General features: G+C 41.1%; 1 protein-coding gene across 2 annotated transcripts in view; it reads right to left on the bottom strand.

The window, feature by feature from the left end:
- The window catches only part of tmtc2b (transmembrane O-mannosyltransferase targeting cadherins 2b), an 86,717-nt gene that overhangs the window by 29,621 nt on the left and 33,433 nt on the right, over positions 1-23,663 (bottom strand). For both annotated transcript variants that reach the window (XR_002062952.2, XM_003447120.5), the window contains exon 2: positions 16,050-16,626. Coding sequence is in view for 1 of the 2 variants with exons in the window: in XM_003447120.5 (XP_003447168.1) it covers positions 16,050-16,626 (577 nt within the window). In the remaining variant the exon portion in view is untranslated. The remainder of the gene's footprint in view (positions 1-16,049; positions 16,627-23,663) is intronic.

The raw sequence follows: 23,663 nt of genomic DNA, 5'->3' as shown, positions 1-23,663 counted from the left end.
AATATAGATCATCAAAATATGATCTATTGGCTGATAGCTTGCCCAAAGAGTCTCAGCCACCTGCATATAAATCACCAGGGCATCATAGCCCTTGATGCTGTAATCCAATTATTTAAGCTGAAACCCAAGGCAATCCTGAACCCACATTATTTTTATTCCAGTGAATGTGATCTTTCTCCATCTCCACATGCCAAAGGGGATGATGATGTCTCATCTGTGATCATAGACATCATGCCACGACTGCTTTGGGGGTTGTACTATTGATTTTCTCGCCTGTCCATTGTCATTTCAGATTGTATCTGTGAAGAAAGGCTTCAGTAACCTCTGGGGACAGCTGTTGTCTGCTAATGATCACTGCAAATACTAAGAGCTGTCGCTGCCACACAAAGGCAGCAGGAAATTAGGCTTAAAACACAGCAGGCGACACCACAATGATCTACAGGCAAAAAATATTACATTCAGTGAATTCAGTGAGGGTGAATATAAAAGACACGTGCATAAAAAGCAAACCAACAGAAGTACTTTGCAACAACTCCCACTGGTGTGTTACAGTGAAGAGTTAAATAAATCAATTCCCAAATGGCTTCTTTCACCTTATGCAACAACAACAACAACAACAACACAGACTCGCAGCTGAATATTGGATATATTATTCAAAACAGTTTGGGGAAATATCACAAGCATGAAAAAAAAAGATCTCGCATAAGGTCAGCTCTGTCAAACCCTTCACTGGAGGCCTGACATCAACCCCCAGCGATTCAGTATTTTGTGGGGATGTGCCAGGATATGCCACTGTTGGATAAGTCGTTTAGGCACTTGGCAACAAAAGGTCAGATCCAGATCACAGTTTCTCATTAATCTGAGCAACTGCTGAAAGCGCTACGGTCAGCTCCCTGTGGAAATCCAGGGGAGACAGTAGGATGAAGAGGAATTTTCATTAGATGCTGTTAAATGGCATCAAATTAGGGAAATGAAACAATAAATCGCTGTGCGGGGTCCTAATAGATGAACCAAGTGAAACAAAAATCAATCTAGTTTAGATTTTATGTTGAAAGGCCAGACAAATTCATAAAAAAACAATGCCAATTATTTTGCCCTAACCACCTGTCTGTGAGGCAATAAAGGTTAAAAGGTCTAGTAAAGAAAAAATAAACCATCTATAATCTGCTCGTTGCTGGATGAAGCACAGAATTGGTCAAAATAAAACAAAACAATAGGGAAATGAGACAGATCCCCAAATATGCAAATATGAAGCTATACAGCTAGCAGCTGATTGGATCAATTACACATAAAAAAAATAAAACCGCTTTTTTGATTCTGTTTTAAACAAAATCAAACAAGTGAGAAGTGTTAACTGGGGAGCTTTAGAGTCAGTATTATTGAGATGTATCACCTTTGCACAGAATCAAAGACTTTTATTTTGTCAGTCATAGTTCATATTTATTGCAAAGACGTGATAGTTCCAAAATGAACATGTCAGAATAACTTGTCTGTCTCATAAAGTTCTTAGCAAGCTGCACGCTGCACATGTGAATGAATTACATACTTTTTAGCTTTGGGTAGCACTGAAAATCAGATGCACTTACACATATAGCAGTCCTTTAAAATGATTGCCCCACAGCCCAGATTTAAAAGCTGTCATCTGAACTTCGTATGAACTCTTCCTCTCCCCGGCACTTTTAATCATCTCTAAAATCACAGAAGCTGTGTCCAGTTTTGAAAGAAGCAGGTGAGCAGGAACCCTACGAAGAAATGAAGTGGACTGAAATGGTCTTTGAGGCCCAGCGGCTGTACTTTGAGCAGAGTTTAACAGAGAGGCTTGCTGAGCAGTGTTAATACATCTCAATGACTGCTTCAGGGAGATCCAGCTGGGATTTATGAGGATCTTCGACAGACTCTTGAGATGACTCTGGTTTAAGCACGCCTTGACAAGACGCTACCAAGCTGCAAACGTAAAGCACTGCAGGAGAAACAGGAAGAAAAGCTCTGTCTATTTTTGACAGATTTTTCAAATCCGAGTGTCCTCGGTCGCAGCGCCCGGTTCACACAACACTCGAATATCCTCTGAGGTGGTTTCAGCGCCTTTAATGAATTATGCTGTACTTCTCTGCAAATAATTTTTGTCCTTGGCGTGATGCAGATTGCTGTCTACTGGACAATGAAGTCGCAACTATGTTTCAGTTCAGTCCGGGTTCACCTGTGACAGCCCTAAATTACTTCTAATCGTTCGTACCTGGAAATGTGACAAACAGATATTCCTCATCTCTTCCCAGAGAGCAGCTAATGCTCAGACACCTCCTCCTTAACCACATCCATATGCCAGTGCTGTAGACTGAGGCGGTGTTTCATTCAAATTCTTGTGCTGCACTGAGGTTTTTCTGTGCAAATCGAAGTCTTCGGGCAGCACCCAAAACATAAAACAGCCCTTTGATTTCGCTTCAGTACACATTTGTAACTCTATTACTCCTCCTGGCATACTTTACCAAATGCATTGACCTTTGAAAAATATATGTGGCAAAAGAAAAAAATGTGAAAATGCTCCGAATATATTCTGGGACATGAACCCTGTCGCTATAATCTCTGGAATAAACAAACATGTGCATCTTCTATATTATGCTTCCAGTTAAAAACGTCTACTGTTCAAAGGCATAAGTTCAGTTACTACCAGGCAACGGCTCCCAGGGCGCTACGGCTCTATTATGCAGGAAAACCAAGGCGTTCCCGCTTTGTGTCTTTTGTCAATAATCCAGTTTAGTCTGAAATAAGTGGTTGAACACAACCCTGTAGGAGGCATGGGGCAGTGTTTTTTCTTCTCTTTTGTGTTTTAGCAGCAATCAGCTGAGAACTGAAACAATTTAGGCTTTATAAGGCATGCGTGTGAATAAAATATCCTTGGAGATAAAATGCAAAACAGGCCAATTACAAAATCCCAGTTTGTGCCTGTGCCTGCCTTTTTCCATGTCTCCACTTTGATTAGGTTCATTTGACTGAGAAGAAAACTCAATCAGGTTTTTTCTTTTAAACATCCATTTAGTTTTGTGAATGAAGGTTTGTGGCAAAAAAGTGGAAAGACCTCAGGGAGAAATTTAATTAATTTGTTTGGAGAAAAACGCTCTTTTCTCAAGGTGCATACAAGCCTTTTTTGTATTTGGTAAATGGGCATTATACTATTGCTCAAGAGAATTTAAAAAAAAAAAAAATCGATCACACAACACATATAGGTAGCCTATCAAAGTGCAGCGCTGTGACTGGCTTTCACTTCAGCGAGCACCTAAGTGAAAATCCGGTGAAAGAAGTGGCATGTCTGACCTATCCCCACCTCTTCATCATTACTGAGATCAATTGTCTGCAGAAGGCCTTTCATCAAGATCCTGCCTCACATTGATAGACTTGTAATGGAAGAAAAAATGAGCTCAGGGTACCAATCAGTGAGTATTACCTCTGTCACACGCGTGTGCACACACTCCCAGAAAGCTCGAATTTAGTACGAGTCCCTAAAAAGTCTGCATAAACCTTTCTGCAGGCTTGATGGATGGATACATTCTGTGCTTGTGCCTTTGATCTTTAACTGCTGGATCAACTAATCAAGCTTGTGGTTGATGGACCACAAATTTACCATCTATCTCTCTGCTGCTGCAGCTGCTGTGCTCTCCCTTTGTACGACAGACTTTGGGTGTAAAACCTGATAGTTAGTAAGAAAGACAAGATACGAGCCTGTCCATTTCCTAAAAGTGCGTTATGGATCACCAACAGATGGCTGATGATAAAGCTCAATTAGCGGCTCGCAATTTTCCTTCGCACATGCACGAACTGTTTTATTTTATTATTTATTTAAACCTTTTGTTGTATTCTATAGTAAAGAAATGTATTGAATTTTTATTTTTTACAGATTGCAAAATATGCTCTTAGGCTTTCTTGTTTAAAGTTACATCCGTGGTTCATTTTCAAATTCTTAAACGGTGACTCCACAGCTACAAATTTTTGGTGATTGTTAAATTATGCACAGGCACATTGAAATGTATTGTAAGATATAAGAAGTTAGTTGGATCAAGCTGAGGACTTGATCTGAGAAAGACAACTGCAACTGTGAGCATGAACAGTAATTTCAATTCTATTCTATTTATACAGCGCCAAATCACAACAACAGTCACTTCAAGGTGCTTTATATTGTAAGGTAGACCCTACAATAATACATACAGAGAACAACCCAACAATCATATGACCCCCTATGAGCAAGCACTATGGCGACAGTGGGAAGGAAAAACTCCCTTTTAACAGGAAGAAACCTCCAGCAGAACCAGACTCAGGGAGGGGCGGGGCCATCTGCTGCGACCAGTTGGGGATGATGGGAAGAAGACAGGATAAAGACATGCTGTGGAAGAGAGACAGAGATTTATAACAAGTATGATTCAGTGCAGTGAGGTCTATTAACAGATAGTGAGTGAGAAAGATGACTGAAGAAGAAAAACTCCACACATCAATTTACCTGTAAAACGGTGACTCTGTCTTATGGCTGCCTGATAATCACTGTAATACTGGTCATTACTAAGATGATGATTAGTATTATTCAAAACACATGGAGTACATTGCAGTGAGAGAGATATGTTTGTAATGAAGAAGGAGGTAAGACAAAGTGGGAAGGAGGCCTACAGGAGGGGAATCCCACCACACTGGCACTGATATGTTAAATGTGAAAATAACATTTTCATTTGTAAGTTCAGTGGAATCACCTGCTGTGGAAAAACTTGGAATTTATATGATGAAAGCAAACAAATGTGAGCAAGAATATTTTCAACCAATACATAACAAAATATGCCAGTTCACGCTCTCTCGGTCAGCCTTTATTAACCATAATCACTGCAGCAACATGGGATCCATTTCTCTCAAAACCGTTAAGTCAACATTCCAGCCTCACTCGCTCTGTTTTACTCTAACTGAGCCTCTTTAAAGGCACTTACTTTAAAAGGCTAAAACATGTCATCCTTTCATGCTGAAATCAGAGGTCAGACAGAGTCACTCTCTCCCATTTATTCTGTCATCAGTTGCAATCAGACATCTATAGATTTGTAATGGCACAGAAAAGGGGAACTTTATTCTGTCCAACCAGACGGAGCAGCTGAGAGGATGAAATCTACACGTAAATCTTGTAGTAAAGGGAGGAAGGTATTGTGTGTATCCATGAGGAGGATGACAAACTTCCTGAATGAAAAAACTAAATTTCATTTCATTCACCAACTTCTGCCGTTTTGCATCTGTAAAGTTTTCCCCAGTTTATTTGCTGGGTCACATGTGAGAAACAAAGAATGAACCGACTCTAAAATCACCTTCTATACTACTCTGTATACACACTGGAAAAGGCAAAATGCTCAGGCTGCCCAAACAATAAGAACATAATGACAATGGAAAACCAAAGTGGACTCAAAGCCTTAACATTTCAGAGATGATATTTATTGAGTGAAACCACAGAAATGGTTTGAAAAATAAACCGACTGTTCCCGATTTCTGGGCTTTCATTTCCCATATTTATTTGTACTGCAAGGGCCAACCAGACTATGTGACCGCTACTGCAAATTTGCTGCGACAAGATGCTGATTCAAGCTTGAAGGGGGGAAATTTTTTTGTTGCTGGAGGGAGACGTGTGTGTGCCCTGTGCTGCTTACGGTACAAGTATGAAACTTTAAAGATAAATGAAAAAAAAAGTAAAAATGTACCGTTTTTAAAGAATGTTGCCAGTTGTGTCCAGACTAGATTTATTCTGTACATGCTTGGATTCTCTCTCATTACTATGCATTTGGGAGATAAGAGTCATTGTACTGTTGGGTTTAGAGCAGCAGTAAGCTCCTACGGTGCATGAATGAATGACTCAAAGCCAGAGCAGGGGTCCAAATCTAAGCAGATAGACTGTCAGAGGAATGTCACATGCTGGTTGTAGACAATTGCTCCAATTGCATTCTTTCTTCTGTCAACCACTTTCTGAACCACTCTGTCTGGTGTGTCATGTTACAGTTGCCCACTGAAATAGTGACAGCATGCCATTTGTTACTTTGTATACTGGCCAGTAATAAGCATGAGAGAAGCCCCCCCCCCACCCCCACTAATAATGAGTTGACACAAATGCCAAATAAAAAGCAGTTAAGAATGCACTGAGCTGAATCATCAGTTGGTTTTGACGGCTGTTTGTGAGTCTAGCTCCTTTCACACATTTGCATTAATCTAACAGTATTCGAATGAGTCAGCTTTATGTCTGAATGAGCACCTTGCTCACGACTGAAATCCTCATATTGCACTGCTACACTCACATATCATCATTTTAAACAAAAGTGCACGCCATTTTCTTAAATGGGAAGGGGACAAATTTTTGGTTCATCTGCACAAATCTGTGTGTAAACCATGCACGACTGTTTACATGACTGTGTACAAAAATATGTATAAAATTATAAAATATGTATAAATGTATGTATAAGCACACATCAGTGAATGACACTGAACTGGGCAATTTTAGCTTGTTAGACAAATGTGTAATGTTTTTTCGCCTTTTTTAATGTCTTTTTTTATTTACAGTGAGTGTCTTAGGGGAAATTCAATATGTTAGATTTAAAAAAATTTTTTATTTAATTTAAGTGTATTATCTAATTCAAACTATCCTCACTGCCGTGGAGACACTATGGAAGGGTGTGCGTTGCCGGTTTTCCTCCTCAGGCACCGTTTCAGGTGTTTCAGTCAGACCTTCTCCTTCATTTTAGCAGTACAGGGTTCACTCTTCTCTCAGCACTGTACCCAAAGGTGAAACTGCTTCCTTATATTGAGAAATGGGGTGTAGAAGCATGCAGATAGCACAGGCCTGTTGATTTAGAATAATTTTGATTCACTAACATACCACAGTAAATATGCTCATGTGCACATTTCTTGAATACAACAATAATTTTGTGTGTGCACTGAGTACAAAAATTTCTACACATTAGAAAAAGGAAAATCTTGGAGTGAGCCTCCTGCTCCCAGTCGGCCACAGAAACACTTCAAAATGCTCTTTTAAAAAAGAAAAAAAAACCAATGAACAAACAAGCAGAAACAAAGAAAATCGACCCATTTCAAACATGTCGGCACCAACAATAATCAACAGACATCAAAGAGTGCGCAACAGACACACACCTCACCGGCCTGAGTACACAAAGACTGCTCCAAAAATCACCTTTCATGTCTGAGTTGCGTTCACTACGATAGTGAACTCTATCACAGTGAAAGAGACATTCTGTGATAGGGCAGATTAAGTATGACTGCAAACATTATATGTTGTTTTTAAAGCAGAAGAGCAGGACACTGTACAGAGGGAAAGACTGAGGTTGTGATGAGTACAGTCACCAGACCTTAACGGAGTGTTTCAGCTCATTGTTTCACACATTTCACAGAATGTATCATCTGGTAAAATCCATGGCGAATCATGCAATTACTTTAATTTGTAGTTTTCAGCAAAGACACTAAATCAAAATTGGCCAAGCAGAGAATGGGCTCCAGAGAGTGAATTATTGATCAACATTACAAAGAAAAGGATCAAACAGAAAAGGAAAAAAAGCGTTAATATTGCAGGCATCCCAGATATCTTTCCGTAGGTCTTCAGTAAAATATCTCAGTACAGCGGTATGGTCTGAGATTACCAATGAGTCAGGGATTGACAGAAAAATTCACAGATGTGCTGGCACAGAAATCAGGCAGGTTTGACATCTCTTTTGCAATAAAAGGATTTTAAGATATTACATATTTTTTTCAGCTAAGTATGTTCTAAATAAAGGTATCTTTAATCCATTGAAGCCTCAATACAAATCACATTGTTGAGGAGGCTTCGTCTCACAATCTGAACCCATGTTTACAACTGATGGATTGTTCAGCGTGGCTTGGCTTTACCACTGCAACCATCAATCCAGTGTGTCATTACAGAGAAACTAGAACTGGGTGTGGGCCAGATTCCATCCACACCAAACGGATGACTGAATGTTTAAGGACAAAAAAAAACTGCAACTCAGCAGCTAAACAAGAAGGAATGGGAGATTATTAGAGAGAACAGCAAGAAATGAGGGGCAAACAGCTGAAGAGCAACACTTGGCTGCGTTAGCATGCCCAACAATCTGCATGTGCTTAATCACAAATTCAGCACACTGGAAGAAAACTCTGGCTCCACATGAAACTCTTTGTTTCAATACTAGCTGAGCATATAATCTTAGAGGAGAACAGCAGCTTTAAATGGACATAATTCAAAAAAAGGGAAAAATTTACTGAAGTAGTTTGGAAGTGAAAAGCTGAAACAATCTGTTTCGTGACTCCACGATGTCATCTTTATGCATCTTTCAGAGGATAAATTTCACCTACAGTTTTATCTTATGTGGTTAGTGCAGATAAAACAGTATTATTTTGGTCTCATATGCAGGTGTGTGACTTTTAATGCAACATGACTTTGGGGATGGGGGAACCCCCCAAACCCTAAAAGAAAACGTGATTTGCATGCTTTGAAAAGTCCCAGAGGGATCCTTCATGACTGACTGATTTGATGAGTTCAACATCACCAGCTTGGCATCTGGGTCTATTCCTAAATAGCATCCAGTGATTGAAGGCTCATGGGTAGCGACAGGCCATCCAACAGAAGTATCTCACACAGACTCTGCATCCTAAATTCTCTTCAGCAGACCTGGGGTCTTCCTCTTTGTCCCTTGGCTGTCCCATCCATTACCATCGCGCTTCTTTAACACTTCTAACACATTTCAGCTCCCTTCCTCTTTGCAGATGCACAGTTTCTCATCAGTTCTTGTCCATCTTACTTGGAACGCCCACGCTGATAATCCTAGATTTGGACCTCATGTCATTTGTTTCTCCTGCTTCAGTTTGTGTACAGTGGCAAGCTGCCCAGGTTATGCATGTGAATGATTTTATTTATGGCAGCAGTTTAAAGTTTCCTGGATATCTGATTACACTTGTTTTGATTAGACTTCCTAAAAGCTGTATTTACTGTACTAAGAATACAAACAACTAACTTGAGAAAATTTCCCAGGAGTACTGTAAACCTGCCACACCACTCTGAGCCATTCCACATTTTATATTTTGACTGTGATTTGATTGTTTTGCATAACCATACCTCACAAAACCTCTGAAAACAAAGCGTTTTTGTAAACAACTATATTATATGTAAAACTGAAGGGTGTAATTTTTGGTGACCATTTTCAATTTTACCTAATTAAATTAAATAACACTGAGTCAAGCGTTTCAAAGAGAGGCAAAAACAAGAAAGTACATGAGATGAAGTGCCTATATAAGGCCTTACAGAGGGTTACGCTAGTCCATTTATATCGGCACGTTAGCTGGAAGTCTAGACGAAATGTCATTCTGGCTGACTCATTTTATATGCCAGTTGATTTGCTGAGACCATAAAAGGATCCATAAATAGGAGTCACGGATAAAAACTGAAAGAAGCAGTACTGAAGGTTTAAACTATAGTTTGCAAAACTTTAAACTTTAAAGTATCAGTCAGCCTTACTGTACTGTATCCAAGGAAGGAGCCAGCTTGCTTTAAATGTTGACTAAACAAAAAAAACATGTGAACAAATACACTGAAGTTAATTACATCACCGTGACTCCCTGTAATACGTCTGGCTGAATAAATTATCCCTTCAGAAAGCTTAATGATCTTGGGAAAACAGAAGGAACAGTAAATCCATACACATCTCCATTAAGACAGGCGATGTATGCAGCTGAAGGATAGAGTAGGACACTGGTGCTGTGGGACGTTCCTTTTTAGAGCCGAGGTCTTACATAACGTACCGCTATCGATTCTGAGACACGCTGGCTACAAAAAGAACAAATGGTTTTCAGCAAGAAGCGAGGAAAGGGACAGTGTGAAATATTTCAAGCCCCATGCACTGTTTCACATCTGTTTTTATACCAGCATGAATCTTTTTTGTTTTTGTCAGCATAGTCAGGGCCGCCATATTGGCTGTCGCTGGCAATGGGCCTGTCAGGTCCACTTATGTTTAATGATCGGTACGCTGAGCCAAAGCCAGCCAAAGTCAGGTTCCATCACTGTGGTAGCACTTGCACCGTTTTAGCCCGAAGTGAAAGATATTGAAGGGCTGAAAGCCCGCCTCAGTAGTCTGTGTGTGGAATTTATCTCATATTGCACTGCTAGCATGTGAGCTGTTTTTGGCGTTAAAGAGACGAGGTATCAGCAAACACTTCCAGTATTTTGGGTTTTTTTAAAATAAGAATGCTGACTTTTGATTAAATGTATTGGCATCACTGAGTTGGATGAGAATATCTATGAGAATGTTAACAGAACCAAAATGTAATTTCAGCAAGTGGTTAACTTGCAATCCTTCTGAAATAGGATGTCAAGCTTCAAGTGAAAGCTAACAAAGTTAGCCCTTCTAAAGCTCTGGTGCTAACATTTTTGTTTGCTTTTAATTCTATTGTTTGAGATCAAAGGATGTTTTCCAATGTTTTGCTCTCTCCTGGTTAACATTTAAGCTAACCATTTCTCTATTTCTAGTCCTTATGCTGAGCTAAGCTAATATACTGGCAGGTGTATAACAGTCTTATAAAAGCAGTTCATGTCTTTAAAAAAATACTATTTCCCCCAAAATGTCCAACTAACATCATAAATTATGCAGCCTAAGCACTAATCCTGGTTTTCTATGAATGTGTTTACATTATCTATGCTTCCGATTAACCGTCTCCCAATCAAGACCAGAAGTGGCGATGTATTTCCCCACGTGAGAAGCAGGTGGGTGAGGGCAGGGGGCACTAGCTGAGCCCACCAGGCTCCATCTATCACACTGTGACAGGAGTCATTAGAGCATGGAGGAGCATCTGTGGAGCCCCAGGTAAAAATGTATGGGGTGGGCTGTGTTTCTAATGCACAGCAAGGGTATGTATGGATGTCACATTTGTATGCAGGCTCTATAAGTTTCATACACAAACTGGCATGTAGACATGCATTACACATGTACATGCTGTATGTTTGCACGGACCTCACATCTCCCACGTGCCCCTCCAGTCTCATGAGGTCAGGCCTTGCTGAACCCACCACCTGCACAACACCTGAGCCCTCAGTCCGAGAAAACTTTCAACCTTCAGACACGTTCCACCCACGCACACGCTTTATGCTCGTGCATTTACCATACAAGTGTGAACAGAAAACAGGAGGTGAGGAAAAAAATGACGCTTGTGAGTTTGACAATCGCTAAGGGCCAGCTGGGTCTCATCCTAGATTTAGAAATGACTTTCCAGTGGTTTCGTTGTCAGATGTTGAAAGTGACTGCAGAGGAATGTCTCATGTTTCTTTTAAAGATGTAGCTGAACTCTTGTGCACTTGGGAGTTGCTATCGCTTGTGCAATATTGACATAACATCAGACAATTCGTCTTTATCCATTTTACACTCTTAAAGCATCAGATTCCGACACCGTAGCTTCAAAGGATTGCTCTTGACACAGTCATATCAGTAGTGTCGGGGCCTTAAGAACAGCATACTTTCAGGAAGGTGAAAAAATATCAAGACTATTTTTTTGGTTAAATAAGGACATGTTTAATATGGCCATGATTCAAAGAGAAGAAAAATGGGCCCTTAAATAAAAAGAAAAGCATTTCATGAAGGAAAAGTATACGGCCTAACAGGTCCTGTTTTTCTCCACTGTTAGAACTTGCAAACAGGCCAGTTTCACTGTCTTCAATTTTATTGGTGAGCTAACAAAGAAAGAGCACCAGGTCCCACGAACAAACACTTTATTGCATTATGCTATGGAATAAATTCGTCAGATCGCATTAAAAAGCATTCCTTCCTCAGCTAAATTAGGACACTTAATTGCGTTTCAGTATCTCTTATTGAAAATGAGCCTATTAGCTAACGCTGTGCAGGAAACCGTCTCATAAAAAGCACGTTTTTCCACATAAACTGTGGTTACACCAAACATGCGCCATTGCCAACTATGTTACATTTGAATGCTATAAACTCATTGCCTTTGGAGTAGCAGGATACATAGCAACACATGGCCATAAAAGCTTTAATCAGGCACAAAGCAACTGGTGAGTATCAATGCTGTAAAGGTCAACTTGAGTAAACAATTTAATGACATTTTTTTAATTTTTTTTCTAGTATTAGGAGACACCACGTGTCTTAGAAAGAACTAATTAGCAGCCAAGGTAGGCAGAAGGCAGTAGTGACAGATATTAACACAGTAAGTGTTGGTACAGTCAACAGTAATCGCACACAGACTAATGACTGCAGGGAGGAAAAATAAGTGGGGGAAGGTGAGATTCTTCAAAGTAACATGTCAAACTTTAAGTTCGACATTTTCACAACTTCTTATCCAATGTTACATTCTGGAGGTGAGGGCGATGGGGCGAGGGGTACGCCTGCAGACACCATGAATCTGGCATCAATGCTCATGCAACACCTGTTTTTTTAATTACTGTCTGCGCATATTGTTTCCCTCTAATCTCTTTCATTGACTTTCTTTCAGAGCAGCGAGCAATATAAGCAGAAAGAGTCCTACACTTTGATTTTACTCCAAATGCAACATGTGTGAAACATTCAGTGTTCACAATGCACAAAGCCAAAAAAAAAAAAAGATGCCTGTAGAATTGACAAATAAATCAAATTAATCAACAATACTTGGTTTTCTCTCTTTGCAGATTTTTTTGGTGCAAATTGCAAAAATATGCTCCGTACGTGCTTATCAACCCTGCAACTTCCAGCTTTAGCAGCAAACCTATTTTCTTGTATGAAAGTGTGTAACCAATAGCAATTGAGTTACAAATATGCATAACCCCTTTTTCCACATCCAGAGTTTCACAGCAGTGAATGTGCCCAGAAGTTCATTTTAGTTTCAGTCTAAAGACACTGGAACAGCTTCTATATACAAAGCCTGGTAAAGAACTGTGTTTTATTTGGGGGGCAAAACTACAAGACGACACAATCTGTGAACATACACGATCAGATGTTTTGAAAGGAAATATATTATGAGGCTCAGAGAAAAAGACTTTACTCCAGTTTTACATATTGCATCATATTCACATAATTCTCATGCACCCAGATCTGTTATGCAAATTTCAACACATTAAGAGAAAAAAAAAAAAAATCAGTCAAGCTAATACCCATGCATTAGCTCCTGCCTCTGATTTGTATGCAGAGAGTCTGCAGTCAAAGTCTCGATGAGATGAGTTATGAACCTACATGGAATTACAGTGACGCTCCGAGTTTCGACTGCCTGCACTCTTTAAACTGCACACAGAAGCCGCAACGACACAAAGGGAGATTTGCAGCAGATATAAAACTCTAATGTAATTGACTGTGCGCCACAATCAGATAAGCAACACTAAATGTCAAATGACTCCAGCTGAGTGGAGCTTGGCGATAAAATATATAGCGCCCATTACGGCGTGTCAGTCATTCATCGAGCCAGCCTCTTTAACCTGAATGAAGAATAGTTCCTTGAAATCAAACATGGAAAAAGCAAGGACAGGGTGACAGATCCTTTCTCTTGCTTTTTATGCCTAGTTTCCCTCTTATCACAGAATATTAATGTGCCACTGTGGGTAGTTAGCAGCTGGATTTTCAGCACCTGATAAATCTCAACCTGTAATTTAAAGCTCAAACTGTATTTATTTTCACTGCGATCATCATTTGCAACGCTGTATACAATTTAAATTTCATATGGGCGGCTGAAGGCTCAACTCGCCCTGAGGAATAAGTCCCCCTCGCGTACCATTACTCAAAGTGACTGCCTCGCTCCACGGAGACGGAGAGAGACAAATGTACACGGTGCAGTAATGAACTGTTTGCCATTTGGGTAAGCGATTGGGTCACGAGACTCGCATACATACGTACTCACGAGAATACAGTACTACAGCATTTCATCACAGATGTTCATATAAGATGGAAACGTCTCGAGTTAACGGGATTGAAGTGATGATGACAGGTCTCTGGCTGTTCTTGCTTTTAAGTTGTCTGTGGTGTGACGAAATGATATGCTACGATAATGATGGTTGTCAGCTAAAGTTAGGAAAATCAAAAATATGCTTTTTTTTTTTTACAGTCTTGCCTCAAAAAATCTTTGTTCTTCCAGTGTGCCTGACAGCCCACAGCTCCTCATTTGTCTCCTCAATGCACAATAACCCAAAGCGACCTGACTTCTCTTTGTCTTGCAAAGATCTAACTGTTATTTTTTCATACTAATTTTAAGCCGTTTTGACTTCAAAATGAGTTACTGAGCACCTGTGACACTGCTTTAAAGAAAGGTGATTTGAATGTTTCAAACACCACAAGGATACTCCGGCAAAGTTTACTGTTAATGGCGTGCCCTTATAAATTGCATACTTTTAAGTGGCTTTGCAATTCTTGAAAAACAACAACTGCAAGACAATCTTTGAAGCAAATGACAGATGTGACGTCAATTCAGCCTTATATTCTGTTATGACAGCTACAGTAAAAACAAACAGATTTGTACTGAGAAAAGCTGACACACCACACCACACCCATTGTAGCAGCATTACACAGGTGTGTCCTCTTTTATAGAGCTGATAAAAAACCTTGTATTCCCATTTTACATGTCTCTGACTGGCTTAGCACCAATTAAGACAAAGTAATAGCAATGGGAGAGACGGCCTTGATTCGTCAGTTCCTGCAAAAACAAAGAAACACATGCTGCAGGAAAAATCTTAACAACTCTCTTTTTAATTTTGCAACCTTGTTTACTTCCAAGAAACACATTACTCTTATTCTATTTTAATATTTGTAAAAAGCTTGAAACAAACAAACATCCACATGTTCCAGTGGAGTTTTTCTTCCCGCAAAGACAATTGGATCAGCAGGGTTTTTGGACTTTCAATCAAAAGTAGAAAAACTGTCAGCTTTGAGGCATCATCTCCTGTAGCCCTTTTGGCCCTGCTTCCTTTCTGGTCCAGCCATGCCTGACAAGCCATTAGAAGGTCTGTCCGCCTGCCGCAATGGATGGGCAATATTCCAGACAACACCAGGAGTCTGATAAGGCTTAAATCATGAGAGGACAGCTTGGAGATGAAGCTAGAGTCCCTCAACCATCATTTTTAGACTATGCTGCACACTAAAAAGGAGAGGCTAAAGGAGAAATATCTCATTTTCTTCTTTGGCTTTTATCGTTTCATCTGTCTGTCTCATGTTTTACATGCAGCCTTGCTGACCACAGTCCCTCCTTACCACACGGCATTTCCAAAAGAGAGATCCCCTTTCATTGGCTCCTCTGGAACACTTGTCACATCTGTGCACATGTCTCATTGAATTTGTGATGATGGGTAGGGATTCAGCGATGTCACAGGAACTAGACAGCAAACAGTAAATACTTCTGACAGGAGCTGTTGGGGGAAAAGGGCTTCTTAATGGCTGGATGCTTCAAAGGCGACAAGGAAATATAAAATGACCATCGCTTTTTGTTATCTCAGCTGTTTGTCCTGAAAAATATTTTCATTTCCTGCTCTTTTTATCTCTGCACGCCGTCTGAATACACACACACACAAAATGGAGAAAACCTCCAATGTTCATCGAATAAAAAAAGCCCACTTGTGAGAGGATTAGTAGTTTGCTAATCATTCTCACCCCGAGTTCAGTTCAAGCTTAGATTTGTCCTTAATCTCGATTACCAGCTTGTAACAGCGTGAGCGTTACAAATCTAAGCAGATCAAACCTCCAGGATCAAAGTTCTAAAATGTGCAATGTGGTTCCATTTTTTTTCCTCTGTTAAAATAAGTAATTTCCATCATGAAGACATTAACATAATAATAATTTGTCTCAAATTAGGTTCAGTGTTGTGACAGCTTACATTAACAAACAGCTTTAACAACAAGCTCAGATCAGGGATTTCAGGGAGCGATTCAAACATAAGAGGAGCACTGAGAGATCCTTCTGAATCACTGCACAAAGAGACGATACTGAAGGGGGCAGACCAGTTCAGATTAAACATGGACTTCAGTTTTAAAAGGCTTACCTTGTTTTGCAAACATAAATGACCAAAAAACTCCAACAGAAAAAACAGTTTACCTTGTAAAGGAGCACGATGATCTGTCGCAGTTTGAGCCTGTGGAAAACGCAGACGTCATACAGCGCTGATACAGCCAGAACGGTTACTCCGAGCTCCTTCCAGAGCATGCTGCAGGCGGCGCAACCCAAGCTACCAAGGAACCAGGCCACGAGCCGCCAGGACCCAGCACGGCCCCGCAGCCTACAGTGACGTATGTAACACAGCAGGGACAGCAAGAAGAACAGGGCGGCACCTTCATCGGCTCGGCCGACGACACCTGACACTGCCTCGGTGTGAATTGGGTGAGCGGCGAAGAGCAAGCCAGCCAGTAGGCTCCACAGTCCTCCTCCGAGCAGCAGGCGAGCGAGTGAGGTAAACAGGCCTGTCACAGCCCCATGGAGGACCACATTAACCAGGTGGTAACCCCAAGGCTCCAGCCCACCCACAGCATGATTAAGGCGGAAGGAGAGGGTACACAGGGGTCGGTAAGACTTATGGCTGCCGCTGTGTGTGAGTAAGGTGCCCCAGAAATCATCGTAGAAGATGTTTGTCCAGGGCGTCTCTGGAAGCAGGTCCTGATTGGTCTTAATTGCACGGCTGTAAAGAGAGAGAGAGAAAAAAAAAAGGTCAGACAAGAACTTCTGATCACAAAAAAAACAAGAAAATAGTTCTCTACACGGACAGATCAATCAATATTTGATCTGAATGTTGCGCTGACTGCTACAAAGACTACTGGTCTTTGAAAATCAAACGTGAACTTTAAGTACTGGGCAGCTTTGCCACCACCACTTTGGGATTTAAGCAAGAGAACCACACCCAAACCCACAAATACAGACATCCGGTGTGTAATTTTCTGAAGTTAAGAAATAAGGTAGACCGAGACGACACCAGTTCAGTTTCTGCTGCAGAGACCAAAGGAACAGAGCTTAAAAAATCGAGGTAAGTGTCCATGAGTAAATACAAATTAAAACATTTAATGTGTAATTTTGGCCTGTGCTGGCAGCCGTGGCCACCAAATAAAAGACCAGTTAGACAGCCCCTGACAGGGTTGAACCTACATGACCTATCCTAATGCTGCTACATTAGCCACAAGCTGTGTGTCAGTGGTTGTGGGCACGGCCGACAGGGGTCAAGTAAGGGGGAAAGGAAGGCACATTTCTCCCTACGGGAGTCCTTACATAGATGTAAACTGATTTCCTATCTGTCCTGTCACGCTACAAAGTGTCTGACAGCGCGTCAAACCTCTGCTGCTTTTTATCTGCTGATGATTTATCGACTCTTACAAAAAACAAAAAAACAAAGACACCAAAAAAGCAAAAAACATAGCGGTGTAATTGTAAATGTGATAGGTGGTTCATGACAAGTGATAACAAGCCAAATGCACCCCATTGTAGTCTCTCCTCACAGTAGTAACAATTAACACACGATTAGTCTGAAGACAGATGGGAGAAGGTGAGACGGAGTGTTCAACACCTCATGACAAGCCGTTTTTTTTAAATATATGATTAAAATAAACACAAATCTGAGAAGAATGAATGTATAAAAAAAACCCAGTTCTCTCAAAGGTAATGAACTGCTTCCTCAGCCACTCTGAGACTTTAGGCAGAACACTTCACCTTGGCACAAGCCCAGCTCTCAATAGCAGAAAGCTCATGAGAAGTTTGGTGAGGTGCAGTGGGCATTTCAGCATTCATCAAATCACAAAATGATCCATCACCCAGTCTCTGTGAAACCGGTGAGCAGAAATAGCTCCACCTATGATGGATCTAAGGAAACAAATACTACCAGGCTACAGGATGTTGGAAAGGGCATGGAAATAATCAACAGGGATATAATAGAAATGCCTTGGATGTCAGCAGACAAATGACTGGATTTTTTTCAATCTTCTCCAGTCAGACTGAAGAAGCAGGCTCACGAGTCAGTAGCCCAACTCTACACTTCACCCCTCAGACACGCCAGTTTGTTTTCTCTGGCCCATTTGTCAAGCGAGATCTTCATTCCTCTGCAAAATGCTCACATAAGAGGCATTATGGTTCAATTAAATCTCAAAGCCATTCTGGATAGAGTGTACTCTTTTTCCATTGCATAGTGCAGTGGAGCCAAAGAGGCCAGATACAATATATATCGCCTCAAAACCACACCAGATTTTTCTGGCAGCAAAGCACAGACAGAAGCCGATGTGAGGCAGGCAAAGACCCACTGCATTTACGCTCTTGGCTTCCTGAGCCACCGTGCCAGGGCTCACTTCTCAGATTGTCTCCTTCTTATATGTCACAGAGGCAAGTGAGCAACTAACACACTGCGGTCAACAAGCAGGGAATCGAGGAATACCGAGAAAGATGGAGGTGTGACATCACAGTGCACTTTGCAACAACTACACAGACATGCCCAACTAAATGAACACATTTGCAGTATGGATACGGTCAGTTTCTATGGTGTATTTCTAATTAACTCCACTGCTTGTCATCATCATCATCATCATCATCATCATCATCATCATCATCATGAAGCCCCATTGCTGTACCAGCTAAGAGGCCAGCTGGAGAGGAAGGTTCAGTTTCTGTTGTTGGCTGGGCCCATTCCTCGGTAGAGCTGGCAGCAGGAAGGACCTCTCTGTGCACTGCAAGCCTTTTCCAGCCGAGAGCACATTCCTCCTCCAACCGCCAGCCTGTACTCTGCCTCCCGAAGGAACAGACGGATCATGTGGCCACTAACAAGAGAAGCCTCAGAAAAACTTTTCTACCTCCCATTACTCTTTCTCAATCATCTGCTTCTGGCTACCATCCTCACGTTGTCTGGATCTCATTCATGTGCTTTAATCTGTCACATTTGTTTTCTTGTCAGAATGTGGACTGAAACCGAGGGTCATGTCAGAAACTGCACTTTTATCCCCGTTGAGATTTGTTTTTTTATATGAGCAAAGTTTTTGATTATTTACAAACGGCGTGTTTACTTACACAGCATGAAATATTTAACAAGAAGAAAAAGGCTGTTGTATAAGGCTGGAGTGTGTGTTCTACTACGCATGCTGCAACCAATTGGAATAATTGTGGCGAAACTAGAAACCTGAGAGATGTTAAAAACATTTCCTAAACTCAATATTTTTAGAAAAGCGTAAGGTCACCAAAACAAGATGTGTGTGTGATCCCACTGAACAGAGAAAATAAAGACAGCATGGAGTCTGTTTATATCACTTGCCTGACTAACTCCTCCTCATCGCTTTACAAAAATGATCCTTTCCATTCTAGCACCACTTCTGAAAGCTGAGCCGGGGCACTGACCGATTCGTATACATCAGGCAGTCTTTCTGGTTTGTCAAAGACTCTTTGCTCATGGTCGACTTAGAAAGAAAGAAAAAAAGGCCCGACTTTTGTTTGTATGTCTACCTGTCTGCAGAATCTACAAGGCTGAATTTTGTGAAATATGGTCGAGGGGTCACGAGCAAGGGAAAAACCCATTTTGATGCTGTGTTTTGGAAATATGCAAAGATTATTATCATGGGTTTGCTTACAAATTACATATTAAAGATGAGTGGACTACTGGCCTTGGGAGAGGTCTGCTATGACCACGCAATGCAATTATAAACCCAGAATAAAAGCAGCATATCCATGAGAAACCTCCCCATCTCCTTGCTCTCTTAGGCAGATCAAGAGAGAAGAGCTACTGGAACAGTTTCATTTATAATAAGAATGCAGAAGAAGCAGGGTGGAGAAAAATAGCCACATCTAATGACTGCAGGATTCCACGTTAACAGGCCATTGAAAATTCAAGATTGATTGGCTCTTTATGGTTCAGAGACTAAGCAGCACATAGGAGACGAGCCTGGATATTAGAAAGGAGACTGAAATCCAAGGACATGTAAAGGGAAAATCCTGATGACAAGTACTCAATGAATTTGAGATGAAGCCATGAGGGAAACACAGCTGTATGACCAGACTACCCTCACCCCCTTTTTTTAAATCCTCCAAAGCCTGAAGGAAAATGACATAAAAACAGGCAAACCATTCTCCCCACAGAATGCATGCAGGCTGGGCATGTGACCAGAAATAAATTACACAAGAGTAAAGGTTTTTGTAAAGTACCAAGTGCCTCGTTGCCTATAAAGAAAAATATGCAGCAGCATTCAAGAAGTAAATAGGAAGCATATCAATAACCAATTTTACAAAGTGGAACACTTGAATTTTACTAGTAAGAGGCATCTTTGTATGAGTCAGGTGTTCTCATCGGATTCTAATTGAACACGGCTGAAACATTAATTCAAATCAGGTGATGAAGATCAAACTAAAGAACTCCGGCCTGGACACCGGTACACTGGAGACAAAGTTACCCTTTTAGAATAAAATACTTATTAAGATTTCAGCTTCTGACAGCATGTAAAAAGAAAAGAGTTTGGCGAAGATCTGCCAATTTTATGTCATCGTGGAGATTCGATATCTAAACGAAGCCCACTGGTATTTTCGATCTCCCCACACAGACACAGTGGTAGCCCACTCTGTGTTTCCCAAAAGTTCTTTCCAGTTTTCCTTCTCATGAGCACGCTAACAGGTCATTCTCCCACTATGGTACTCTTCGTATATGCATGAGTACATTTTCTACTTTTTAATTGACTAGAAGGATAAATAAAGAAATAAATAGCGCTGTTTATAAATGGGGACGTTGCATCTGGAAGGGCATCTTGCGTAAAATCGGTGCCAAATCAAACATCAGCAACAGGGATCATCAATAACTCTATAAACAATATTAGCAAGAAAGCATAAGGCTATTTCAGCTGAGCAAGACGGGAAAAACAAGTTATTTGATTTGGCTTGCTTTTACATCCCCACACATTCTGTATCTTAAACCAAATTTCGTTACAACTGCAGTTTAAAAGAGTCAGTGACTGATTTCATAGATTTTGCATGAAAAAAGAGGACAGTTCAAGAAGACAAACAGAGCCAGTGCCATTGTGGGGTATCTGCTGAAGCCAACACACTACTGGGGCCCACCATAAAATCCCCATTGTCACAAATGAATAGCTTCTTTCTTCCACTTGACACATGTGATTAGCATGTTTATAATACCATTTCTTAAAACGGCCCGACTGAACATTACGGATGTTTCGGTCTTCTTTATTTTAATGTAATTGATAAAAATTGAAAATTGGAAACGAGTTCAATAAATCTTACAAGAGAATTAAGAGCATTGCACTGTCGCTCCTTACTATGGATCTCGTTCAGTCACTTTAATTGATGAGGGTAAGGGTGAATGAGCCGGTGGCTTTGTAGGCAAAGTGACGCCTAGAGATGAGGGAAATCATGGTTCCTGCCAATTACATGGATATAATTTGTGCCTAGCGCTATAGTCTCCTATGTATGTTGAAGAGTTTAATTACTGGTGGTGTACCCAAGTTTATATTGGCCGTTTCCTTTGAGTTATATTCTTACTTTCTTCTAATGGACATGCACTCCTGTGGATAGTTTGCTTTAATCTGTGCTTTAAAAACTATGTTTAATACACACACACAAAAAATAATGATGAACTCATTCAAAAAGATCTAAGTGGTCTTCAGAGTGTAGCAAGTAACACTGTGCCCAAATCACCCAGCAGCACTCCTAAGCCTCCCTAGGTCTTCCTGTATTTGCATTGCTTCCCTGGCACAGTCATGGACCCTTACTCCATTTCATGGCACAGTAGACAAGCAAACACTGGGACACTGAGTCTGAAGTGGGCCAGGCTCGTCCAGTGAGCCTGCAGAGAGCTCACTGAATACTCCTGCCTGCTGCCTAGCATCCCTGATCAGCCTTTCAGTGGGGTACAGGATGGCCACAGCAGGGTGTGAGCTGAATACTGATCAGCTCAGCAAACCATCCAACCAACCAGTGAATCACACTTCTACTTGGCCAAAACAGGACTGACAAAATAAGAATCCGGCCAATCTAGTACTGCATCTCAAGGGTGTCCTTGCTAACCTGTGCATTTAAAAACAGAAATAAAAGACTACCTATTAATTTTCCCTGAATAGCTTCGGTTCAAGGAAAAAATGCATCACAAGGATAAAATATTGTCTTTCTATTTTAAAGAATGTTGTTGATGATCTTCAAAAGACAAAACCGACCCTCAATCACTGTCCAAAGCCACAGTATTCTGAGTAAATCATCTGAATGTCACATTTTCGGGCCAAGTGTAAAGTTGTGTGATGTTTATGGTTTATTCCAGGTGCAAGAGACAATTATGAGGAGCTGCCCATGCAGAGCAGAGTGATATACACTCTGATTATTGCATCTAATAAATCTGTCAGCATGTGCAGGGCTGTGAGAGACAGCAAAGAGCTGCTGGGTCACCCCTGTACTCCTCTCTCTCACACACATCCCTCTCTTTCTCAGGCACTAACTCTTTTCTCTTTTGTGTCGAGTGTTCTGTAAGGAACTGCTGCTTTTGTATAAATGCTCACTTTAGCATGTTAACATGTTTAAAGTGTCGGTGCTAATCTGAAATGTTCAATCGCACGCCGTCCCTTGGGCTTTTTACGAACTTAAGACAAAATCTGGAAATGTTTCCATTAAGTTTAGTTCCAGCTGAGTGTTTTAAAGTAAATGTCACAGCCCAACAAGACTAAAGTTGTTATCCTCAGACTATTCCAACTGCATTTCCCCCAACGCTGACCCATGTCTAATGCCGCGGTAGTCACCCAGGCCCTGCTTGGAGGGGGCCACTTCACAGCACTCTTCCTCACAACAGGGGGCTTTTGTCGTGCTCTGACCTTCTTGGGCACACGGTAATAAATTAGTTTGACTTGTTCCTTCTCTCGTGTTCAGGGTGCATCTCTTTCACACTGCGAAGCAGCGGAGAACCTACTCTGCGTCACTTTGCGTATACGACCCCTTCAGCCATCATTAGGCTATTTAGGCATCCTCGCTCGGGTTGGGAGTATGATGAACCATGGAGCTTTTCATTCCAACCCACATCAGATGGATGGAACAACCACAGCAGGATGGAAAAATCCTGTGGAAGAGTTCATGTATGCAGAACACATGAGTGAATTTGCTCATCTAGCTAGCGTTTTGCCATCATACTTCCCTTTTACATGAAGGCATTTTACGAGACTCAGCAGCCCCGAAGGTTGAGCATGAATCACGGAGCATCACTGCAGAGACCTCTGTTCGGTGATGTTTATGGCAGGGGAGCTTAAGTGCAGGAAGGGCCTTTGAGAACGCCAACAGAGCAGAAAGGAGAAGACATCTTTAGTACCCCTAGCATCTTATATGTTCAGCATTTGAAACAGCTGCGCCTCGTCTCAGATCTCACAGCTACGTCTGTTTAAATATGAAGAAGATCCTTTAATGCAAGCGTGCTCACAGAGCCCGTCTCTGGGCATAGCGGTTAGTGGCTATTTTCAAGAAGTCTTGTGCGATCAATCAAATGCAAACAAATATGACAAAGCTGCAGAGGGCGGGACCTTATATGCACTAAACATGCTGCAGTCAACTATTTAAATATACAAAGAATCGCTGCATTAATGAATGGCAGCATTCAAGGATGCAGCGCTGACTAATTTTATTAGATACTATGACAACAGGCCAGTGTTCTCACACTGCTCTCAACCCAGCCTTCCTTAGTGCTCCCATTCGGACTCCAGTGCTAATTGAATGCACATG

This window comes from Oreochromis niloticus, linkage group LG7 (assembly GCF_001858045.2).
Source record: "Oreochromis niloticus isolate F11D_XX linkage group LG7, O_niloticus_UMD_NMBU, whole genome shotgun sequence".
Taxonomy (NCBI): domain Eukaryota; kingdom Metazoa; phylum Chordata; class Actinopteri; order Cichliformes; family Cichlidae; genus Oreochromis; species Oreochromis niloticus.
Note: the sequence above shows the minus strand (reverse complement) of the source record. Positions and strands in the feature narration are given on the sequence as shown.